The sequence below is a fragment of the Varroa destructor genome, unplaced genomic scaffold (genome assembly GCF_002443255.2).
Source record: "Varroa destructor unplaced genomic scaffold, Vdes_3.0 BEIS01000007.1, whole genome shotgun sequence".
NCBI classification, from domain to species: Eukaryota; Metazoa; Arthropoda; class Arachnida; order Mesostigmata; family Varroidae; genus Varroa; species Varroa destructor.
Window position 1 is genome coordinate 26,184,109 of NW_019211460.1, and position 19,936 is coordinate 26,204,044.

The 19,936-nt window shown below is 41.5% G+C and overlaps 2 protein-coding genes and 1 long non-coding RNA gene across 7 annotated transcripts; 2 read left to right on the forward strand and 1 right to left on the reverse strand.

Annotated features, from left to right (window-relative positions):
- Nucleotides 1-131: 131 nt before the first annotated feature.
- LOC111254427 (uncharacterized) lies at nucleotides 132-5,042 on the forward strand. Of its 4 annotated transcripts, none has more exons than XM_022815264.2 (5): nucleotides 132-263; nucleotides 1,262-1,483; nucleotides 2,817-2,961; nucleotides 3,388-3,547; nucleotides 3,701-5,042. In XM_022815264.2, exons 1-5 carry the CDS (start codon nucleotides 212-214, stop codon nucleotides 4,001-4,003), a joined length of 882 nt encoding a protein of 293 aa, XP_022670999.1. In that variant the 5' UTR covers nucleotides 132-211; the 3' UTR covers nucleotides 4,004-5,042. The 4 variants fall into 4 exon arrangements, with proteins under 4 accessions (XP_022670999.1, XP_022671000.1, XP_022671001.1 ...); XM_022815265.2 differs by lacking the exon at nucleotides 132-263 and adding an exon at nucleotides 367-514; XM_022815266.2 differs by lacking the exon at nucleotides 132-263 and adding an exon at nucleotides 713-846.
- A 127-nt stretch (nucleotides 5,043-5,169) lies between these two features.
- Nucleotides 5,170-15,676, reverse strand: LOC111254428 (uncharacterized). Of its 2 annotated transcripts, none has more exons than XM_022815268.2 (5): nucleotides 14,009-15,672; nucleotides 13,241-13,521; nucleotides 6,994-7,571; nucleotides 6,048-6,690; nucleotides 5,170-5,694 (listed from the first exon to the last, which is right to left on the reverse strand). In XM_022815268.2, exons 2-5 carry the CDS (start codon nucleotides 13,516-13,518, stop codon nucleotides 5,475-5,477), a joined length of 1,719 nt encoding a protein of 572 aa, XP_022671003.2. In that variant the 5' UTR covers nucleotides 13,519-13,521; nucleotides 14,009-15,672; the 3' UTR covers nucleotides 5,170-5,474. The 2 variants fall into 2 exon arrangements, with proteins under 2 accessions (XP_022671003.2, XP_086830802.1); XM_086974676.1 differs by having other exon boundaries at nucleotides 5,565-5,694; nucleotides 6,132-6,690; nucleotides 14,009-15,676.
- Nucleotides 15,677-16,610: 934 nt separating this feature from the next.
- LOC147754498 (uncharacterized) lies at nucleotides 16,611-19,725 on the forward strand. Its single transcript, XR_015316882.1, has 2 exons — nucleotides 16,611-17,706; nucleotides 19,024-19,725. It is a non-coding gene; the product is annotated as an uncharacterized LOC147754498 (long non-coding RNA).
- The last annotated feature ends 211 nt before the right edge of the window (nucleotides 19,726-19,936 follow it).

Consider the following 19,936-nt stretch of genomic DNA (forward strand, 5'->3'; position numbering starts at 1 on the left):
AATGGAGTACTGGACCAGGAGGTAAATTTTGAAACGACCCGGGTTTCACCGTAGAAAAATAAAAGACAAAATGCCAGTTGTTGTATCCTTAAGTAGAAACTGGACCAAACGGAGGGTAACAAAAGTACAGCGAAGACAGACGCAGCCGCTCCGCTTGAGGTTTACTCCTCGTCCAACACAACAAGTCGACGGAGCCGGACGAATTTCTTAGATGGCTAGATGGAGCAACCATACCGAAATGTACCCGAACAACCGGAAAAGAGGTATAAGTTTTCGAGTTCCTTGCTGAAATCGTTACAACTTGGATAGTGTGGATCGTTTGAAATTTATTAACAACAGTGTAGCCTGTAATATATAATATCTAAGCAATGCCCAAACATGGCTTATTTTATGTCTGTGTTGGACCTTAAACGTGCTAACTGACGGAAGCCCTCTCTGTCGAATCATGTGCTTGAATCAATAACCAGACACAGATGACACAAATGTTTGAAAAGTCTGAACATCGGTAGCAGCTGTAAGTATAAATGAAGAGAGATCTTTATAGAATTATTTTTCAATGTATATAAACTATAACGTTGGGTCGATAAAGTGCATTACTTGGTCACCTAAATAAAACGTGATTAGTAATGTGAAAATTTTAATTTAGAGCCCTGCGCGATGATTGTCTATGAATCAGTAGTTGTTAAGGTGGGTTCTAGCTGATTTTTTGGCCCAGAAGCGGAATCTAGTAAGTGGCTTTGATTCAAAGCTGTATTCCATAGTTTTCGCTTATGAGTTTTGAAAAAACATAGCTTGTTTTTTATCCGTTTCGGTATCTGTAGGCCGCTACCGGCGTCCACGTCAACGGTTCGGTCAACCCAAGTTTGTTACAGCAATTTTGAATAATTGTATAAAATTTTACCAACAAAAACGGATAAAATCATCTATTAGGTAACTATTAGGTAAACAAAAGCGACTTCCACTTGAAGCCAGACTTTGGAATAAACGCCGCAAACTGGAACTAATTTGTTTATACTAATTACGTTGTAGAAGTTCGAAATATGGTTCCCAAACTAAAATCCATGGAAATGCTTCATAAGCATGAGTTCGCCTGTGGTTTTAGATGCGAATTCCTACTGAAAGATAGATATCTTAAGTGTTTTAAAGGTATTGCTAATTAAACAAATGCCAAATAATTAGTCACGACTATTCCATGTTACATGAAACTCCTATTATTTCTACCGATACAATAATAGCCAATGAAATGTTCGTTCTTTTTTAGAGTGTCATCGAAGCACGGCGGTGGAATTGAAATTAGTCATGGCCTTGGAACAGGGTCTGGTCCTATTACGACGCCTTCTCGACTCCTTGAGTTCGGCCGGCCTTGTCGAATTCGAGCTTGTACCTCCTTCAAGTGTCAGTTCAGTAGATATTGGTGTTGTCGAGTCAGCGTTACATACGTTCGCGCAGGGGATCGTGCAGTTCGTCAATGAAAAGCCATTACGTAAGCAATCTCTGAGGTGTTATGGCGGTCTCGCATACCTCGAGCTCTCATCTCTCGTCATTCGTCCTCGACAGATCCATTAGTTTATTGTATAATCATATCGTACGTAGCGTAGACTTCAATTACGATAGGTAAATTTAGCTTTAGGTTAAATAGAAGCCAGAGGTCTGTCTGGAAGAACTAAGTATTAATAAACTAGCGACAAGGTTAGCTCTATGGTGGGTAAATAAAAGGGCTGATGAGACAAAAATGGCTTACCATTGTATTTTAGAACCATATACTTTTGTGCGATTCGACTAAATATAGTACGCGTACAGTATGTTTAAAAAGAATAAAGAGTACACGTACCAAATACCAAGTTATATATATTCATTGTATTAAACCACAATGGTCACATGTCACTGGATATAGATGGCCATGTGTCGTTGGCGAGGGTTCACAGTAGAGGAAAGTAAAGTCGGCTTACTTGGATTGCTTAAACATTATAAAGAAGCCAAATGTTGCGAAAGCCGTAAAGTAGCTCTTAGAATTGCACGTCATGCACGACCATGTAGTTTCAATGGTACTCTCCACGTACATACTGTTGGCATCGCATCGATCAGCAGTATGAGCGATATAATGACTTTTTTTACTTTCAGCCAACGCAAGGTACGAAATTTAAAAAAATTTTGGTAGACGGTCAAAACTTATATGACATCTAAGTTGGCTCACCTCGCCGTAGCGCTTGAATAGAAATGGCGAGATCATCGAAAGGGGACTTAAAATTTCATTATATTCGTTCTAACATAGAGAATCAAGTCGCATACATTTCTTGCAACGCGTTACTCGTCTTTCTTTTATTCTTTAGATTGCCCCTGACAACCGGCTTCGCAAAAGGCAGTTGTCATATAATTTTACCTATTGCTGCTTTCGATGGCTATTGTTAAGCTTAAGAAGAGAGCTGTCGGAATACAGTATACTATATATCAGGGTGTTTACTACCATCGTTTTTTTGTGCATGAAAAATTGCTCTCTGTTATTCGAGGTTGAAGTTTTTATTAACATATTTTGTCTAATTGAAAAAAATACTTGCCACCAAATGCATGTGTCCCAACATTTTCTTAAACGATCAACATAGTTTGAAATTGTGTAATACTTGAAAAAATGATATACTGCGCAATGTAAAGCACCATACAATCGAAAGGACTATCATGCTAAATAGGTACTTGATAAGTCTCGATTTATCTCCAAAAGTATTGTATCGTAGGGTAAACTTTGCGACCTCTAACGGATAAACCACGAGTAATGTCTGATTTATCTTTTATATCTCTTCCTATTACTTGCCGTATATCAGATCTTGGACAGGTTCAGATCAAGGCTGCTAGTCGAGAGGTTCTTGAAGGCCGCATTCAGGCCTTTGTACACCGCAAAGAGCTTGAACGCGAAGCTATGCTATCATATATAGAAGAGGGCCAGTGCTCAAGAACCGTACCATTCAGGTAAGGATAATAATTTTGTTTATGATAATTACTTAGGTGATTGAATATATGTTTTTGTGGTCTTCTTAAGTGTAAGGTGTGAACAAAGGCAGTTTTCGCATGATGTTCGTATTTTGTAATCCGTAAACAGAATTATCCAAAAGAGTAGCTAAAAATCGATTGTGGTAAGCTCGTGCATAGTATCATCTCTGCTGGTAGAATTACAAAATAGCCCGTGTCAGGGTTCTCGTGTGGTCCGCATCAGGCTATTTTTCTTGCGTTATTTTAATTCGTCATGCTATATAGTCTTAAACTATTTTTACACTCGTTATCGACTGATATCCAGTTACCGATTACAGAGTACCTGGAGGAGCATTCACGAATTTAGCAAATGCAAAGAATGTAGCTTTTAATTATTTGCTAGTTGACGTGTTTGACAAAAATCAGGTATCGCCGCATCAGCGTGGAGCAAGTCAACAACGAAGTGGGCCCGCAGGATCTGGATAAACCTTTTCCTGTCAACGTTGGTCGCGAAGAGTCGAGTCTCCTTGAAGACAGACTTTCCACGGTTGAAAAACACCTCGGATTATCAAAACTGAATCAGCAGGTATGTATAATAACATGTTAAGAGGTTGCATACGAATTCACGTTAAAGCGTGCTGATATTCAGGTTTGACTCTTTCATTACTTTAAGTGTTACTGCCAAATATATATCTTAGCTGATAAAAAAATGCTAAATGACCTTATTCTGTGCTTCCAGACAAGTTCTGCTGGCGTCTCTGCGGTGACAAGGTCAAATCGAAACGGCGCATCGACTGTGGCACCTGGGATTTCGACTGGGAGTGGTTCAACCTCTGGAGGATCATCGTTCCGCCGGACTTCGTCGGAAAGTATCCTCGAGAAACCTGGCAAATGTCCGACGTGTATGAGAACCACACGTGAAGAAGTAAACGGGAACCTGAAATCCTTGGAGCTTCTACACCGAATGAAAGCAATTGAAGATCGCCTCCTTTATCTTGAGTCGGTTTCGCCGGAATATGGCACAATGATACAAACAACCTAAGCTATCTAGTCGCACTGCACACGACAACCCCATGTTGTGAATGCGGCATATACAAAGATGTATATATTGTATCCTATTGCCCTATGATCTAATCTCTAATTGTTTAAATCGAACAGAGCTATACGCAGATCATCAATGAAATCATAAGTTTGCTGCCGGGTGTGTCTGTGTGTCCAACTACCTTATTCTTTAAACCAAAAACACTATATTTTTACGATCTCACGAGGTAACATACTGCTATGCGAGGGGAGATCTCGTCAAGGCGTACGTACAAACTTTAGATATTTTCGAGGTAAATATTTTAGAAGGGAACATATATATATATATATATATATCTCGAGATTGTAAGGAACGAAAGAAGCACACTGTTAATAGTTAGTCGTTTTTGATGTTGGTTTTCTTCCATGTATCATCGTGAAATCTTAGCGATTTTGCTTGCATTTTGCGCCGAGTAGGCTCTTTTTTAAAGTGTCGCCCAGAAGGCCTATGTCGGCTTTAAGAACTATTCACAGGCACTGGCAAAAAAGAGCCTGTAGCAAGGTTTTAGATTTTTCCATAGTTTGAGGAAAATGCGTCGTTTCAAAAACTGGACTTCGCTACTGAGTACGCTTCTGATACTTTGGGCCTCTCACCTCTAGATTCTTGGATCTTGTAAGCTTGTAGCAAAATTTGACGAAGTAAAACTGGCCAATAGAATACGTGCAGATTATAAATTATATAAAGTACGCATTAGATTTATCGTCAGAAAATTCGATATTTTTATGCTTTCAGATGTTTCGTCTCTGTAGGCTACTACTGAAATACTACGCACCTGTTCCGATAATATGCAAACGAGATCTTAGGACTATGTTATCTAATACAAAATTTAACCGTCCTAATGAACAGTCGAGCATAAAATATGAAATCTGTATCTTCCTTAAAAACGTTTTTTTGTGAAGCCCGGTACGTTCACTGCAATTTTGTAATTTTTTAATTTAATTTTCAATGTTCTTGTCACAAACGGAATCATTCTAGATAAATAAATGCCTTTTTTCGGTGAGTGTTTTTATTATCATTTTTTAACTACCTTCGGAAATCAGGTAACTATATTACATAACACAGACGCCCTTTTATTTATAGAAATTTACCATTGAATATGGCAAGTGTCACCTTGTATTTACAATGATGATGTGGATGTGTGCAAAAAATACCTAGAAAGTATACGTAGTATACATTAGTAGCATAATATTGTCATATAATATAGTTACCATTTATATATATTAGACATAAATTATCTGAACAATTCATTGGTTCTTTAGGATACTATTACTCTTTTTCTCGCCTGCGTTGAACTCGTGGATGGGTATACATAAATATAATGGCCCACCCAGCTGAGGTGACGTACCGAGTTTATAGAATAAGACTTATGCGGCGACATATACACAACTTATGTCCATGAATAAATATAGGATAAAGGATAAAAAATAAAAGGTTATGAATAGTTCGGATATTCAGAAGGGGCTTGTAAGACGCTGTGATGGCTTACGAAGGTTCCGTGCTGCGGCGCAATGAGGGATTCGTACGGACACTGGTCGTCATGGCTCATTCGATGTTGGGCGTATAATGACGTCGGGTGAGTCATTCGGGACGGATATATTTGATGACTCATCTGCGGGCTTTCCGACGCCGAAATTCCATCCAGAGGATGATATCTGCAAATTAAATGGGTACAATGTGAACTTTACTACGAAATCACATAGATCTCTCTGGGCTGGCGTTTCTGTTTTCGAGCGCATTTATCTAGGGTATATATGATGGAAGACACCTTAGATAGCTTGGCTTTAAGGGTCTTTGCAGGACATGTCGTTCCTGAATATACTCATATAAGGAGCAGTTCTTTGCTTTGGTCTTGAACAACTTGGCTTACTCCTTTTTTATTGCCGACCTTCGCCTACTCTTTACGCCTTTGTAGGGTGCGTAACTATTAATGGGATAGGGAAATAATGAAGCATTATCTAAACGAGGCGCCCTACCTTCGTTATATTCAAAAACCATACGATCTCACCTAGACGCCACAGCTGTTGCTTGTTGATGCATCTGCAATTGGTGTTGTTGAAATTGGCTTGATAGAGAAGTGTCCAATTCGTACCATCGATCCACAGCTCTGTAGTCTAAGACGGGTTGACCATTAGCGCCAGCGGTGGGTTTACCACGCAGAAAAAGACTGCGTGGCATTATGGCCGGACTTTCTAGAGATGGCGGTAGGGGTGATGGTGCCGTGGTAGCAACGGTGGGCGTCGGAGAGGACGGCGAATATAAAAGCGAATGATGCGCCGAAGAAAACACGGGACTCGTCGATGTCCGATGACTATTCAATTGCGGAACCAAATTCTGGGTTGAGCCAGTAGTTCTATGGTGACAGGGCGTTGAACTTGCAGTTGGATGATTATTGGCAGTGGAATTTGTTTGAGGAAAAGTAGGTGAACTAGTTAAATGTCGCGTCGGCAACGGACGATAAAACATCTTGCTGGATTTATAGTTTATCAAATGTTGACCATGAGTGGAGTGTGATGTGTGGCCGTAGATTGGCAAAACGGCAGAGTTGCAAAGAGGCATTGGGGACGTAGCTCCATCTGGTGGCTGGGGCGTGAGCGAAGTCGATGAACGCGAGTCACAACCGTCTCCTCCTCCTCCTCCTCCTCCTTCTCCTACGCAAATCATTTGTGTGAAGTAAAATCAAGACGTTCAGGGATATTGTAAGAAGGCAAAAAGAAAAAGGAATATGATGGTTGTAACTTAGTTCTTATTTTTACATCATCACAGAATAAAGTCTAAAGGGACACACTATATGCAAACAAAAAGAGCTTAGTTCTAGTAATGAACAACACGTTCTAAGCGGTGTGAGAATTACGATGCTGGATTGAAGATTTTTTTTCATAACATGCGGTTTCCTGGTGGGGTTTACGTGATCAGTTTCTCGGTCTATAATCCCCTCCCCCCCCCCCCTTTACCTTCAAAAGCGATCCGTCTATTTGTCGTATCTCCGGCGGAGGAAACTGTGTTGCTATGATACGACGTCCATGTGTCGTGCAAATCATTCGTCTGAGTATAACTCGAAGCAGTGGACTCCGGTGCCGTTGTGACGTAGGGAAATGACATTGGTAAACTGCCAAGCGAGCCGAACGTTTTGTTCGGCTCTATGGTGAAAGCTGGATGACTATCCACCTCGAAGGGTCGACTCCTGTTTGGCGATGCCGATGGGTCCACGGCAGCTTGACACAGCGCATCGTTACTAGGAGCGCCTTGGAGAGATTTTTTTTTATTTTGTTGAATAGAATTGTTACAATTGCTACTAATGGAGCTATCAGTGTTCTTGCTATTTGGTTTTGGCCGAAAGTAATTCATCTTGCTGGAACCAGGTTGTGAAGCGCCATTGGATCTCTGAGTGAGATTTTGCCTAGGAGTGGCCTCTTCGCTCTTAGCTTTCCGCCGTGGCTGGTATTTGTAATTAGGATATTCTTTTTTATGAAGACTTCGTAACCTTTCAGCTTCTTCGACAAATGGCCGTTTTTCGTCTTCGGTCAATTTTCTAAAAGAAAAGGCCAAAACAAAGCAAACGACAAAACACATCTCATATAGAGTAGCAAGTAATACTATATTTTACACGGTTCATCAAATAACTGTATGATACATTAAAAATTCACGAATTTCGTTAAAACGATGTAAATGGAGAGTCTCCAACCGCAGATGAACTTCATAAGGAAAAACGTAACAGCAGCTAATATTTTTTAGATATAGAACGAAGCTACGGAAGCTACGTCACCCGTAGCCTTAATGAAGATTTCAACGTTTAAATCAGTTATGGCTGATTGACAATCGATTGTGATTCACCAGTGTTAGCTAGAAGCTAACATTACAGCAGTCGATGCTATATAAAAGTAATACAGTAAAAGGTTATTCTATACAAATATTGTTAGATGATTATTTAAAAGACACCCAGGCGACTCTTATGAGGGTTCATTCCATTATCATTCCCCGAACATAACTAGACAGTCTAAATGTAGGATCGCTAATTTTCAGCTCTATATTAAGATTAGACGCTGCGTAGCTCCTAGTAAAAAGGCTCAAACAAAAGCAGGCCTCAAACAAATCTAAATGGAAATTTCAGCACGAGAGCATGCCAAAGAATTGTTAGATAATTCTATCGCCTGTATTTTTATGTTAGTTCATCGTATAATACTGTACCCGTGTCCTTATATAGATAAGATATATATATCGATAAGACATGACTTTTTTTGCAATATAATGCCTAAATTTACAATGAACGCTCTTTTAGCCTAACCAATTTCTTTTCATCCGTTTGAATACCTTGAAGGAAGACTTGACATATAGTACATTTGGTGAGCCCTAAAGTTATAGCTATTATTCTGATATAATTCCGACCTCGGATTGTCTTGGCTATCGTTAAATCAATTACGGTGCTGATGCCAGTTGCCAACCTATGTTTTACCAGTTCGAATACTGTTTAAATTTTTATTTACCACGTATAAATAGAAGAAGGAGCGTGGCTTCAAACCTTTTGTTTACATCCTTTTTACAGTGAAAGGTGCCGCATATCAACAAATTCAAAGCTTGTTAACAAAGTTAGCTTGCATGGTCCTTAATAAGGTAACATGTTTATTATTTGTAACTACATTTTGCTGGTAATAAACTATTCAATCCAGATAATAAATTCTATTTTTTTTCATTACATATAGCTGTCGTTAAAATGGCCAACTGATGCTGGTCAACTCAAAGCGTTTCACAGCCCCGCGTTTAGAGACAGGCGTTGCAACGGACCTCCTCTGGTAAAGGATAAATAAAAGGGTTAAACGTGTTTTGCTTATACGTTTCAACAAATACGATAGCGAGCGCGATCGATAATTAGAAACAGAATAAACAAAACCTTCTCAAGGTTGAATTTACACCTTCTTCTCTTCCTGATTTTGCCCCAAAACCGATTTGCAAATTGAGAAAATGCCATAACCAAAATGTTTGGACTACCTAAAAATGTAAAGTAGTATAGTCTTCATTAGCCTTTTCAGGTGACACGTTTAGTTATATGACCCCTATGCAATGCAATGCAACTTTAATTTGTTCTCTAAGCAGACATGAAGAACAGTCATACATTTCCCTAGCTCTGGTTGAATTGAAGTTCAAGTTATTGTAGCCCATAATTGGCGAATAAATTATTAGAGAGAGAGAGAGAGAAAGTGAGAGCCTGCTGCAACTCTGGGCAGTTGTATCTCGTCTACATGTTGGGAATTTTGGGTTGTTTATATTCCTCACGTACTATAAACCACTTCCAAAAGTTCTTCCTATAATTACTATCCTTTTTATTATGCTAAACTAATAATAAAAAAACATGGTCATTACTTTGGGTGATAATTAGTTTCGAATAAGTAAAGCGCTGTTGTAAAAATAAGTGTAAAAGCGGTGGCCCCATTCTTTGCTTGGAAAATTTGTATACTTCGATTAAGAACGTGCAGATGTGTACCTATGGATAAATAGCAGCATAAGACTAGGGTTTTGCTTTTCTCGCTTGTTAAGAGCCGACTGCCAACAATAAGATTTCAGTGCAGATAAATGCTAAGTGCTTCTTTGCAATACAATTTGGTAAGTTGCTATAGTTTGTATGACATAATTCGACCTGGTTCCCATGCGATACCACACCGAAACAGCATTAGGTAAGCATAATACAGTTATCGAGAAAAAATGACGCTGTTTGTTTCTGAAAGGACTGGCCATTTTGAGCTGACGAGATCCCAGCACAGCGAGCTTCCCTTTTGAAAAACAAAATCTAAGCTTAATGTTTAAGCTTACGGCGATGAGGCAACGAAGATATTCTCGACAGCAGGCACATTGGATGTCCTGTTAAGAATATCTAAGTACATCACGAATTTGCTTTTTTATCGAACCTTCATATCAATGCAGAAGATCATCTCCGTCAAATTACCCTATCATGCTTATCGGTAAACAACCTGTCCCTTCTAGAGTGTAATGGGACTTTTAAAATACAATATCGCTACCGAAAATTCAACATATTTTCATCCCTGTAAAATGCATTATCTAGATCTGCAAGACTAGATGATTCTGTTCGTCTGGTCTTTTCATTAGTGAGTGGTGTTCGTAATTCCCATATTCATCTCGTAGTCCTAAATGATAGGTTTTTGGGCTAAACCTTATTATACCCCCCAGGTACCTTAAGTACTTTTTTTTTTTTTTTTTTTTTTGTACTAAGGAAAAAACAGAAATCAATGCCGACGTACGAGATCATTGAAAAACATAATTCAAACAAAAGATCTATTTATACTAAAAACGTCGTAAAATTAATTAAATTTAGAGAAACTAATTTAGCTAGAATCTATCGTTCGAAAGATGCGCGCCACTGAAAAATTAAATTTCGCGAATGGATTTTTTGTTTGCTAAAGTCTGTCCTATTATAATGCTGTAGTATCTAAGGCAATGTCTAGCCGTAACATCGAACGTAAAACTCGAACTATTTATTTATAGTTAAGGAAAAATTATTTTAGGGCCATCCGACGGTGTGGCTAGTCTTCAACGCAAACTCAATACATATCATATGAAAACCTTGAAGTGTTTTATAACTAAAAGAGTTGACAATGAGCTAAATACGTTCAGCAGAACTAGTCATCAAACAATGTATAGCATGGCATTTATTAGTTATTACTTGATAGCATAAATAGCTCCATTGTATCTGCACACGTATGGAATAACTTCCTAAGTGTTGTATCTAGGTAGCCCTGTGGGGCAATCGTTTTTTACAGTTAGTAATTTTACCAGTTCATCTAAGCCCTCATGAAGTTAATCGAAGCTATCTGCTTGAAATATATTCGACATCGTAGTTGACACACGGACGTATTTCATGTGTTTTATATTTGGAATTTACGAATTTCCTGGGTTTATTTGTTTGTCCAGACCCCTAAGAAGATTGACGTACTCAGCTTAGATTTTCCTGCCGGTTAAGATCCTCATAATGTATTATTATATGTAATTTCTCCACAGCTGATCTTATCTGCTTCTTCTTAATATTTCCTAAACAAATGTGTTTAGCTTTAAGTCCGCTTTTGTCACGCTTCTATGCCAAATCATGCAATACATTTTTATTACATTTAAATTCTTTTCCGAAAGCATAATATTGTACGTCTACTATTTTAAATTATTTCCAAGAAGCTCTTAAATATACAAGGACTTTACCATCATCGTCTTTAGTCCCTGTGGCGCGTAACCGTACTCGTATCTCTGATAAACTTCATTGGTCGGTATAGCAAGACGTCCACTAGATTTTGTCTAAAGAAGAGGTTCGTAAAAAAAGAACAAAGGTGTAGCTGCGGAGTGCGTATATCAGAATGGGAGCTGTCATATTAACTTCACTACAGTTCGATGATCGTAAATTAATGTCACGTAGTAGGAGGATTTTTCATGTTAACCATTGAACATATTTTCAGCAGTCTTGAAATCATGTAGGTGCAGATTGACCCGCATTGGGTTCAAAGTCGGGCGGGTCTATCCACTGGTCTTTGGAACAAGATTAGATTCCTGCGCACACATAATATGCGCAGCTTTAGGTCAGCCAGACCCAACACACGAGGCACTACCTTAAGCGAAGTTGGCTCAAGTGACGACCTCAAAACGATAATACTTGAGTTTTGCCAAACAACTTACTGAGCGTGAGACAGACGCATCTGCATCATTATAAGTTAGCGGTGTTTCTTCTGCGCCAACCTTCTTTGTTAAGCAGTAGGTCGTCCACTACGGTAGTCAACATTTGAATGCTATTTTTTTCGCTGAAGTATCATGTTTACGCGAAGAAAGTTCGAGCGTACCGTCTCCGCTGCTACGAGCGATTTATAGTACTTGAGGCTGAAACAGCTGCAACAATACGAGGCCCACGCCCATGACTCTGATCGGCATTAGGAAACTCGGAAGACGTAATACGCATCGCATCTTCCTAATGTCAACTGTAATATACGGGTCTTTAAGGCGTTTTGCGTGACATAATAGCTAGCAAAGAGCTTTCTCCTGTTCCATTGCTTTGGCGGCTTCAAGATAATAACAGTAACTGATTTATAAGGGTTATTTATTTTAGAAGAATGTATGCACAGATGAGATCCTTTGGATTCAAAGCAAAACTATACATGTTTACACATTCGACAATAGCAACAAACTAACCGAATGGTAAGAATCACAGCTTGTTCTAGCAAGATGAAGGGAAATGCCAGCTCTGTGTTGAAATCGAAAGAGCAGGAGGATACGGGCAGCTAGTATACAAATTAAACTTGGTTCCTCTATTTCATTTTCATGCCGATAAACAGGTGCCATGTAGAGAAAACTAGAATATCTACATAGTCGCAAGGGTACAGCTCTTCAATCGAAGGGCCATCTTACCAGCTCCACTAGAAAATGGGAGAAGTGGTCACATGCCACATCTTAACCGTCTTCAAAAGAGCTTTATTTTTGCGAGTTGACTACTTACCTCGTAGCTTCGTTGTATAAGAGTGTATGATCGTTCCCAAAATGGTGGGCATCCGCCGAGGCCCAAGTTAACTTCAGATACATCGGCTTCATTTTTCTCGCTTTACGTCTCTCACACACCGCTCTCGTATGTTTACTCTTTTCATACTGAGATAACAGCCCCGGTAGACTAACTAGTGAACCTGCTAGGTAGTCATCTAAGAGGCCCAATCGACCGTCTATAGTAGATATTCCGATGATTACTGAATGGATTTAGAGATCAAGGTCAATTAGAATCCTTCGCGCCCAAATAGTAATGTGCCGAAATGTGAGGAAGGGCTCGAAAACTCTGACTTTTAGGAAAAAAAAAAACCACAATTTTTCATTATGTCAAAAATAAAGCAATATGTACTGTAGACCCAAATTTTGATATTGTATACAGGAAGACAAGAAATTAGCAATGTAAAGTATGGTGAAATTAATTGTATGGTGACTCAACCCGCCCGAAATGATGAGTGGGAACACTGATTACAGCTATGAATAGAGAATGGCCACTAGGTTTTTCGCGTCTACCAGTACAAGCAAGCTGCCCTAGGTAGCAAGTCTACAAGAACGAAGCTACGAGTAGAAAATAATGTCACACTAAATTAAAACCTTTAAGAAACTGACATGTCCAGACATTTGCTACACGACGTGTAAACCCTATATCGGCGGCACTAGTTGAACATAAACAAAGTTGCTTACTTCCAAAGTCTGCCCAACGTTTTTGAAAGTTCCGCGTTATGTAGGCTTTTGTGATGATCGGATAATTTACGGCGGGCAGCCTGGGCCCATACCATGAACGCGTTCATGGGTCGCTTGATATGCAATCGTTTTTTTTGCGACGCTAGCGAAGGTTTACGGATCGCCGAGACTGGCAGCACGAGGGTCCAATCGAATCCCGATAGGACGCGTTCAACCGCTGATTCGACATCAGCCACCGGTGATACCATTGCCGTTGGAATGAGCGATGAGGTTTCCATTGTCTGGAATTGCCAACGAAGTCCAGAAATGAGAGGAACGTTTTACTGAGGTAATCCGTTAGGTCGACTGAACTGCTAATTATTTCGGTGACTTAGTACATATATTGAATTGTGTAAGCATCTATCCAAACCAACACACCCATACACGCATATATAAATAAACAAGTTTTAAAGAAGCGCTTCTACTCGGATGTCCCAGGATGGCACTTATGATGGAATGATTCTTATCTTTCCTTGATTGTATTTAATAAAAACAGAGGTAGAGTAGGATACCGCTCGATCTAATCATTAGCAGCAATCTTGTTCAATCTCAGATAAATCTTGCTTCAGTCAGTTATTGTTAAGACCACAGCGGAGGCCGATCAGGCCACACGACGTTATCATCCACTACGTCCTAATATGGTCGTACGCTGATGATACAATGTGCCTACAAACAAATCAAGATTATTCATAGCAATTGATTTTGTCTCATACAGCGGCATATATTTACATTGTTTGTGGTTCAGCACGTTCAGATGAGCCATGAACTTGTGGAATATACCGCTCAAGCCTGCATCGACCCCGACACATTAACTGGTACAAAATAAACCCGAATGACTTGGAGTACGACAGAAGTGCGATAGCTGTCGCCGTAGTGTGTGCTTTACAGCGACGGGCTTTTCCGGCACCATGTCCTTCGAAGCTCGCTTCTACCTTTGGCTCTCGCCGTCTGACGTAACACCACTTTGTCTGTGATTATTGATCAGCTCATTCACCCGGTTTTTCTAGTGCTAGGTAAGGACAACGTTCGTGTTCTACACTGCATCTACGACGACTCTTTCACGGTCGGGGCGACGGGAACGCTGATGACCCTAACTTCAGCACCGTCCTCGATGAGAGGCTTAAGCCGACAGCGCACCGATCGACACTCGAACACAACAATACCCAAACGACACACTTCCACAACAAGGACAGGAGTAAGGCCAGCAGGAGCAGCAGGCGTGCGCCAAAGAACAGGTAAAAACAACCACAAACGGCTAACAATTACGACAGTGGCAAAGGCTTTACGCACATCAACAAGCGGCAGAACATCAGCAGCGGAGGCAGCTGCTGCTTAAATATAAGTATGAACGACAGTTTGCGTTCGGCCCCATCTCTAACAACACTGTCCCGCAGATTATGTGGGGCACGGAACCCACAGAACTGAAACGACGGCAAGAAGTTGTCGCGGCTACTCGAAGTAACTGCAGCATTGATAATATTGGTTGTACTCGTTGTTGTATAAGTGCAAGAGTCGCTTGTCACAGTGTTGTTACGATATTGATACTGCTGTTGCTGCTAGAGGCAGCGTGCTTCATAGAAGGCGCGTGCTGTATGCTTCGAGCACACTGACCGGGGAGAACAACGCCAACTCGTCATCCTCCTTCTTTTCGCAATTCTTTGTGTGCAGCAGCAATCTACGAAGGTCCACGAATCGGCCGTAGGCTCGATCAATTTTGTCTGTTCAGGCGAAACTGGACGCAATCGTCCAAAGCCTCTTCCACTGGAAAGGGAAAGGCGTCCACTGCGACTACCCGCAACTACACGTCACACGAAACTTCAGCGGACATAGGCCCTGCGATTAGAAGGCTGGGATGGTCAAGCAGCAGCGTATACAACAACAAATGAGATGCAGTGGCCCATACGATATAGACAATATTCGTTGGCACGATCACGATTTTTGCTGCGAGAGATACAAGCGTACCTGGTTGGTGTGCGTCAGGACTGTCGTCTAACGCTGGCCAGCACTGCGCGACACAGCGCTTGAACAACAGCCGACTTTGTTCACTAGGCTATTAGTGACGCTGGCTGTAAAGGTGCCAGCAGCAATAGGCTCTTCTTCTTTCTGGCTGGAAGAAAATTGTGCTAGACGCACGTCGTTTTCGTCTTACAGACAGCGGCGACAGTGGCTACCACAGCAGTAATAGTAGTAAGCGTGCATCTCAGTTGACGCTGTTAAAATTAACAGCAGTAGATAAGTGTTAGCACGAGTGCTGTGGAGGTTGATGCGTCTACTGGCGGGGTTACGCCTCAGTAGAATTACGGTGGTGTTCAGCTAATCTTCATAGGCCATAGCTGTACATCGTCTTCTTTCTCCATCTCCGCTTCCTACCGTCTCCGTCCTCCCAGATTCTGTCCTGTATTGGCTTTGGGCGGCCAGAGTAACGCGAGAGAAATAGCCATATATATGTAGATATATATATAGAGACAGAGAGAGAAAGGGGAATCAACACGTATCGGCGCGCTCAGTGCTGTGGTGTTTCCCGTCGCCGGTCGCGTTTGTATAGCTCGCTCTTTCGCCCCGTCTCCCGTTCTCCTGCTTCGTTGGACTCTTGTCTGCGGCCGTGACTGCCCCTGGCGGCGCCGCCGCCGTCGCGACAGCTGCCGTGATCGTCAACAGCACATTGGCACACAGTCTTAAGAAAGCATACATTCTGCAGCCTAGCTAGATATCCAGCAGCACCGTAAGAGCTGTCGTCTCGACGCTCGTAGGCGCACATGGTCTACAAAGTGGTAGCAGGTAGACAGACCGCTTGGTGGTGGAACCGGTATTCGTGGTTGGCCTATTGCGTATGCTGGTGAGAGACCGGAGTCGATTCATCCAGCCAGGCATTCGGTGAAGCAGCGTTGTGGCCGCCGTCGCAACGATCACTACCGCTGCAACTGCTACGACAGCCAATCGACGACTGCATTTTCGCGAGGAAGTTGTTGCTGGTGCTATTTTTTGTTCATCTGTTGACTCTCCAGCACTTTTTTCTTTCGGCTCACCAGCGTCTCCGTTTCGTCCCTCTTTCTTTTCGTTCATATCGAAACCGGCGGCAATACAAGCACTGCGATGAGGCTAATGGCGCCACCGTTACTGCGGACGACGCTCACAGGTTGGTTACCCTAACGTGACATATGCTGCTGGTATAATGCGAACCCCGCATTACTGTCAGTCTGGCAGGCAACGTTAGCACTCGCTGGATGACAGGCCCGAGTCAACGTATGCTACGCGCAAGACGCCGACAGGAGGCTGGCATGGCAGGGAGAAGTAAAGAGAGATGATACTCTATGTCTTCAAGAATCCCGAGAGTAACTAGCAGACGGCGAAGCCGGCCGGCCGGCCGGCAGGCAGGCAGGCAGGTAGGTCTGGCTGCCTGCGTCGCTTGCTGTCTGGGGCAAGGGGCGGGCACTCGAGAAAGCGAGACATTCGCCTGTGCTTCCTAAGCAGCTAGCTGATTTGTGGACGCTAGCCGCTGCACTGACAATGGGCGGACCGAAACAGCTAATGAGATGTAGACAGAGTCGCAGGTGGCGCTGATGTTGGGCCAGCCAGAAGACGCCGGGAAGATTGCTCCGCGTCTGCAGCACCTGACGTTTCCCGCGAGCAACACCAAAAGGACACCAAAGGACAGGGCGAAAAACAACGGAAGGCGCGCACAAGCGAAGCGGTTCGCGCGCGCTCATCACTGTCTGTCCTCGTGATGGGATTGGCAACGACTATTGAGAAGCACAGGCTCCGCGGAGACATAACAGCAGCGGCTGCGGTGGCAGTGACGGCAGTCAACCATGAAAACTCGAGTCGCTGTAACCACAGTAGTAGTAGTAGTAGTAGTAGTAGATAGTGATGTGATTAATTGTCATTAAGCTATTCTCGTCCAAATCGAGAGCGATGGCTGTTGTTTCGACTGCTGCCACCACTAATCAAAGTAGAACAATTCACGATAAGTGAATGGAAGCATGACTTTCGTCGGGACCTAGTTGTCAGCCAAATCGGCATGAGCCCCGTCCGGCGTTTCTATCTCGGCGTTTTAGCAGGACGATTGTTCTTCGCACTAGAAGATAGCAGTGCTTATATTTCAGTAGCAGAGTTACGTTGCGGAGGTGGTAAAAACGGTGATAAAACGAGATAGTGCAGCTGGCTGACCGTCGAGAGAACTCAAATAGGAAGGTGCTGTCGCAGCTAGAGGATAATGATTTCCAGAAGACGGATTTATCCTGATGATGCCGATGCAGGAAATGGCAGTACAATCCGCGTATTGAGAAGTCCGGCTGAACTGGGATACAGCTAGCAGGCGACTCAATAAATTAACATCCATCTGAACGAATGGCTGACAAAAAGGTGCACCTAATCAGGCAACGTGGGTCTATTTCAAGCATTAAGAACTTGCTCGGTTCATCATATTTGTAAGAGATCCGTCTACTATTTGTATATATAATATCTCTTTTACCTTCAAAAGTTTTAGCAACAACTTACAATTGATATTTAATATGTAGATAAACGTCTATGAGTTTTCTCCAAATTCAAGCCACTAAGTATGCTAAACATGCGACAAACGCTTAGTTAATGCGTTCAAAAACTAAAGATAACAATAATGTCACGTATTGTCCCATAAGTCTAATAGAAAACAAATAATCGTACCTACCAAATGGGTCTCTATGTGTAGAATGCTCTAGTGTCCAAGCGACCCCATAGTCGGCCCAGATTTTGATGAAAAATTCAACCTGAGACTTAGCTTGACGATGTATATATATATATATATATATGCATACATATGGAACATGGTTGCAATTTACGGTAATATTCCATCATACATAGTAATGATCAGAAATGAAAGTTTACATCATTATGTAGATCGGAACAGACAGGTCGTGTGCAAGCGGTAATAACCTGTCAGAAGTTAGCGACGACAAATACAATTTTCTACATTCACTCATGCATTGAATTAGATTCGGCTAGAATGGAACGCAAGCTTCTAAGTTACCTACACTTCGACAGATCTTATATTGCAAACACATCTTCAAATACCAAATTGAAAAGAAGGGTAGCTTGCAATATCAATTAACTGAGAAGGCCTTTCCCCCTGCTGGCCTAACGATTCTCCAAGTTCGATATATGTCAGCTGCAGCCTCAATTATAGATTAATAACAACAACCGAGGGCGTCTAAAATGTGCTGCGTAATGATTTTGTATGAGATCTCAATTTCTGCTTAACAGATTCCAAATACTGAAAGGGTCTCCATGGCTTTGTATTAAAAATCGTGATTAAATTCCACGTACCTCATCACCTATTCGAAAACTGAATGGATCTAATGTTTAACACACGTGTTCTCGGTATTATGCTTATTCTGCTCCATCTCAAGTTGATGAAGGGCATTTATTTTGCACCTTATCTTCCTTTCTTCATTAGAGAGTGCATACTTAACCTAATGAAAAAACTCGCTCGATACTTTCCGACGAATTTGCTTCATTTTCAATTTCCATAAATTTATATCACTGTTGTAAGAAAGAAACTGAACAGTAAAGCCTCAGACTATGCACATGGATATATGTTAAATATAATTATATAGATATTATAGGAGAGTGATGATTTCGTTGATGCATATTTGAGCTAGTTCGTCCAACGGGGAAAGTATGTTGTCACGATAGATGCTATTAAGCGTTTTTGCTCTTCATAACAGTGTCCTAACGAGATTATCGTCTGTTTTTTTTCTATGTCCAAGCAAGCAACTTAAGGCTACAGACGGGGGAACAAATAGAAACAACATCAAAGCGAAGATGACAGAGATGTCGTAGAATCAGAAACCATCAACACGCGTCAGTGGCGGTCGACGCGTTTCGTCTGACATCAGCGTGAAATACGTCCTTGTCGAACATTGAGGTGCAGCGCAGGCCAGCTCTGCTCGTACGAAACTCGTATATCAATCGATTTGACAATCTTTATGTTTTAGAATTTGGGAGCAAAGAGGGTTGGTCAGACGTTTTCGTCGTGTTTTTTTCTTTCTAAGCTAGCAGCACCAACGCACCTACTGAGCCCGTCGATAACGGAAGAAAGCACATCCGTGTGAATGAGTCTACCAAATGGACGAATGTCTTACTTACGTAAGCTTAAGTTCAAGATAGGACGAGACGAAAGGCGGTGAAGGTAACAGACTCTGGCGTAGCGAAGTTGAAATGCGTTCGTATCTTGGACAAAAACGATGGCATAACGCCGGCAACTTAACTTTGAGAATCTGTGTGTCTGATTTGCCTCAGTGGGATTAATGATAACAGCTGGAAATGTACCCCGCACTGTAGGCGCAATAGGTCTGCTCGTTTGCGTCAGTCTATATAACCATTTGAAGAGCTAAACGTACCTCTACACACACACATAACATATGCACATCTATATGAATGAATATGGCAATAAATCATGGTATTTTGTTTGCTTAAGTTTTTTTTTTTAACAGATTTCGATTGAAGCAAAAGGATTTACCTTCACATAAAACCTACTTACCCCCTAATACAGGAGCGGAATAACCTGCCCCGCCTAGTTTCTCGTAAGCGAATTTTCGTAGTTTCTAAACCATCTGGTCGAAAAGAAAAACACCGAGAAAGAGCATCTATAACATCAAACCAACTATTTTATTTACACAT

Coding starts and splice junctions, on each gene's coding strand:
- LOC111254427 (XM_022815264.2), top strand. CDS start 212: ATGGCTAGATGGAGCAACCATACCGAAATGTACCCGAACAACCGGAAA. Junction 2,962..3,387: donor TCAAGAACCGTACCATTCAG/GTAAGGATAATA, acceptor GACAAAAATCAG/GTATCGCCGCATCAGCGTGG. Junction 3,548..3,700: donor TATCAAAACTGAATCAGCAG/GTATGTATAATA, acceptor CTGTGCTTCCAG/ACAAGTTCTGCTGGCGTCTC.
- LOC111254428 (XM_022815268.2), bottom strand. CDS start 13,518: ATGGAAACCTCATCGCTCATTCCAACGGCAATGGTATCACCGGTGGCT. Junction 7,572..13,240: donor ACGTTGGGCAGACTTTGGAA/GTAAGCAACTTT, acceptor CTTTTCTTTTAG/AAAATTGACCGAAGACGAAA. Junction 5,695..6,047: donor GCAACAGCTGTGGCGTCTAG/GTGAGATCGTAT, acceptor TTTAATTTGCAG/ATATCATCCTCTGGATGGAA.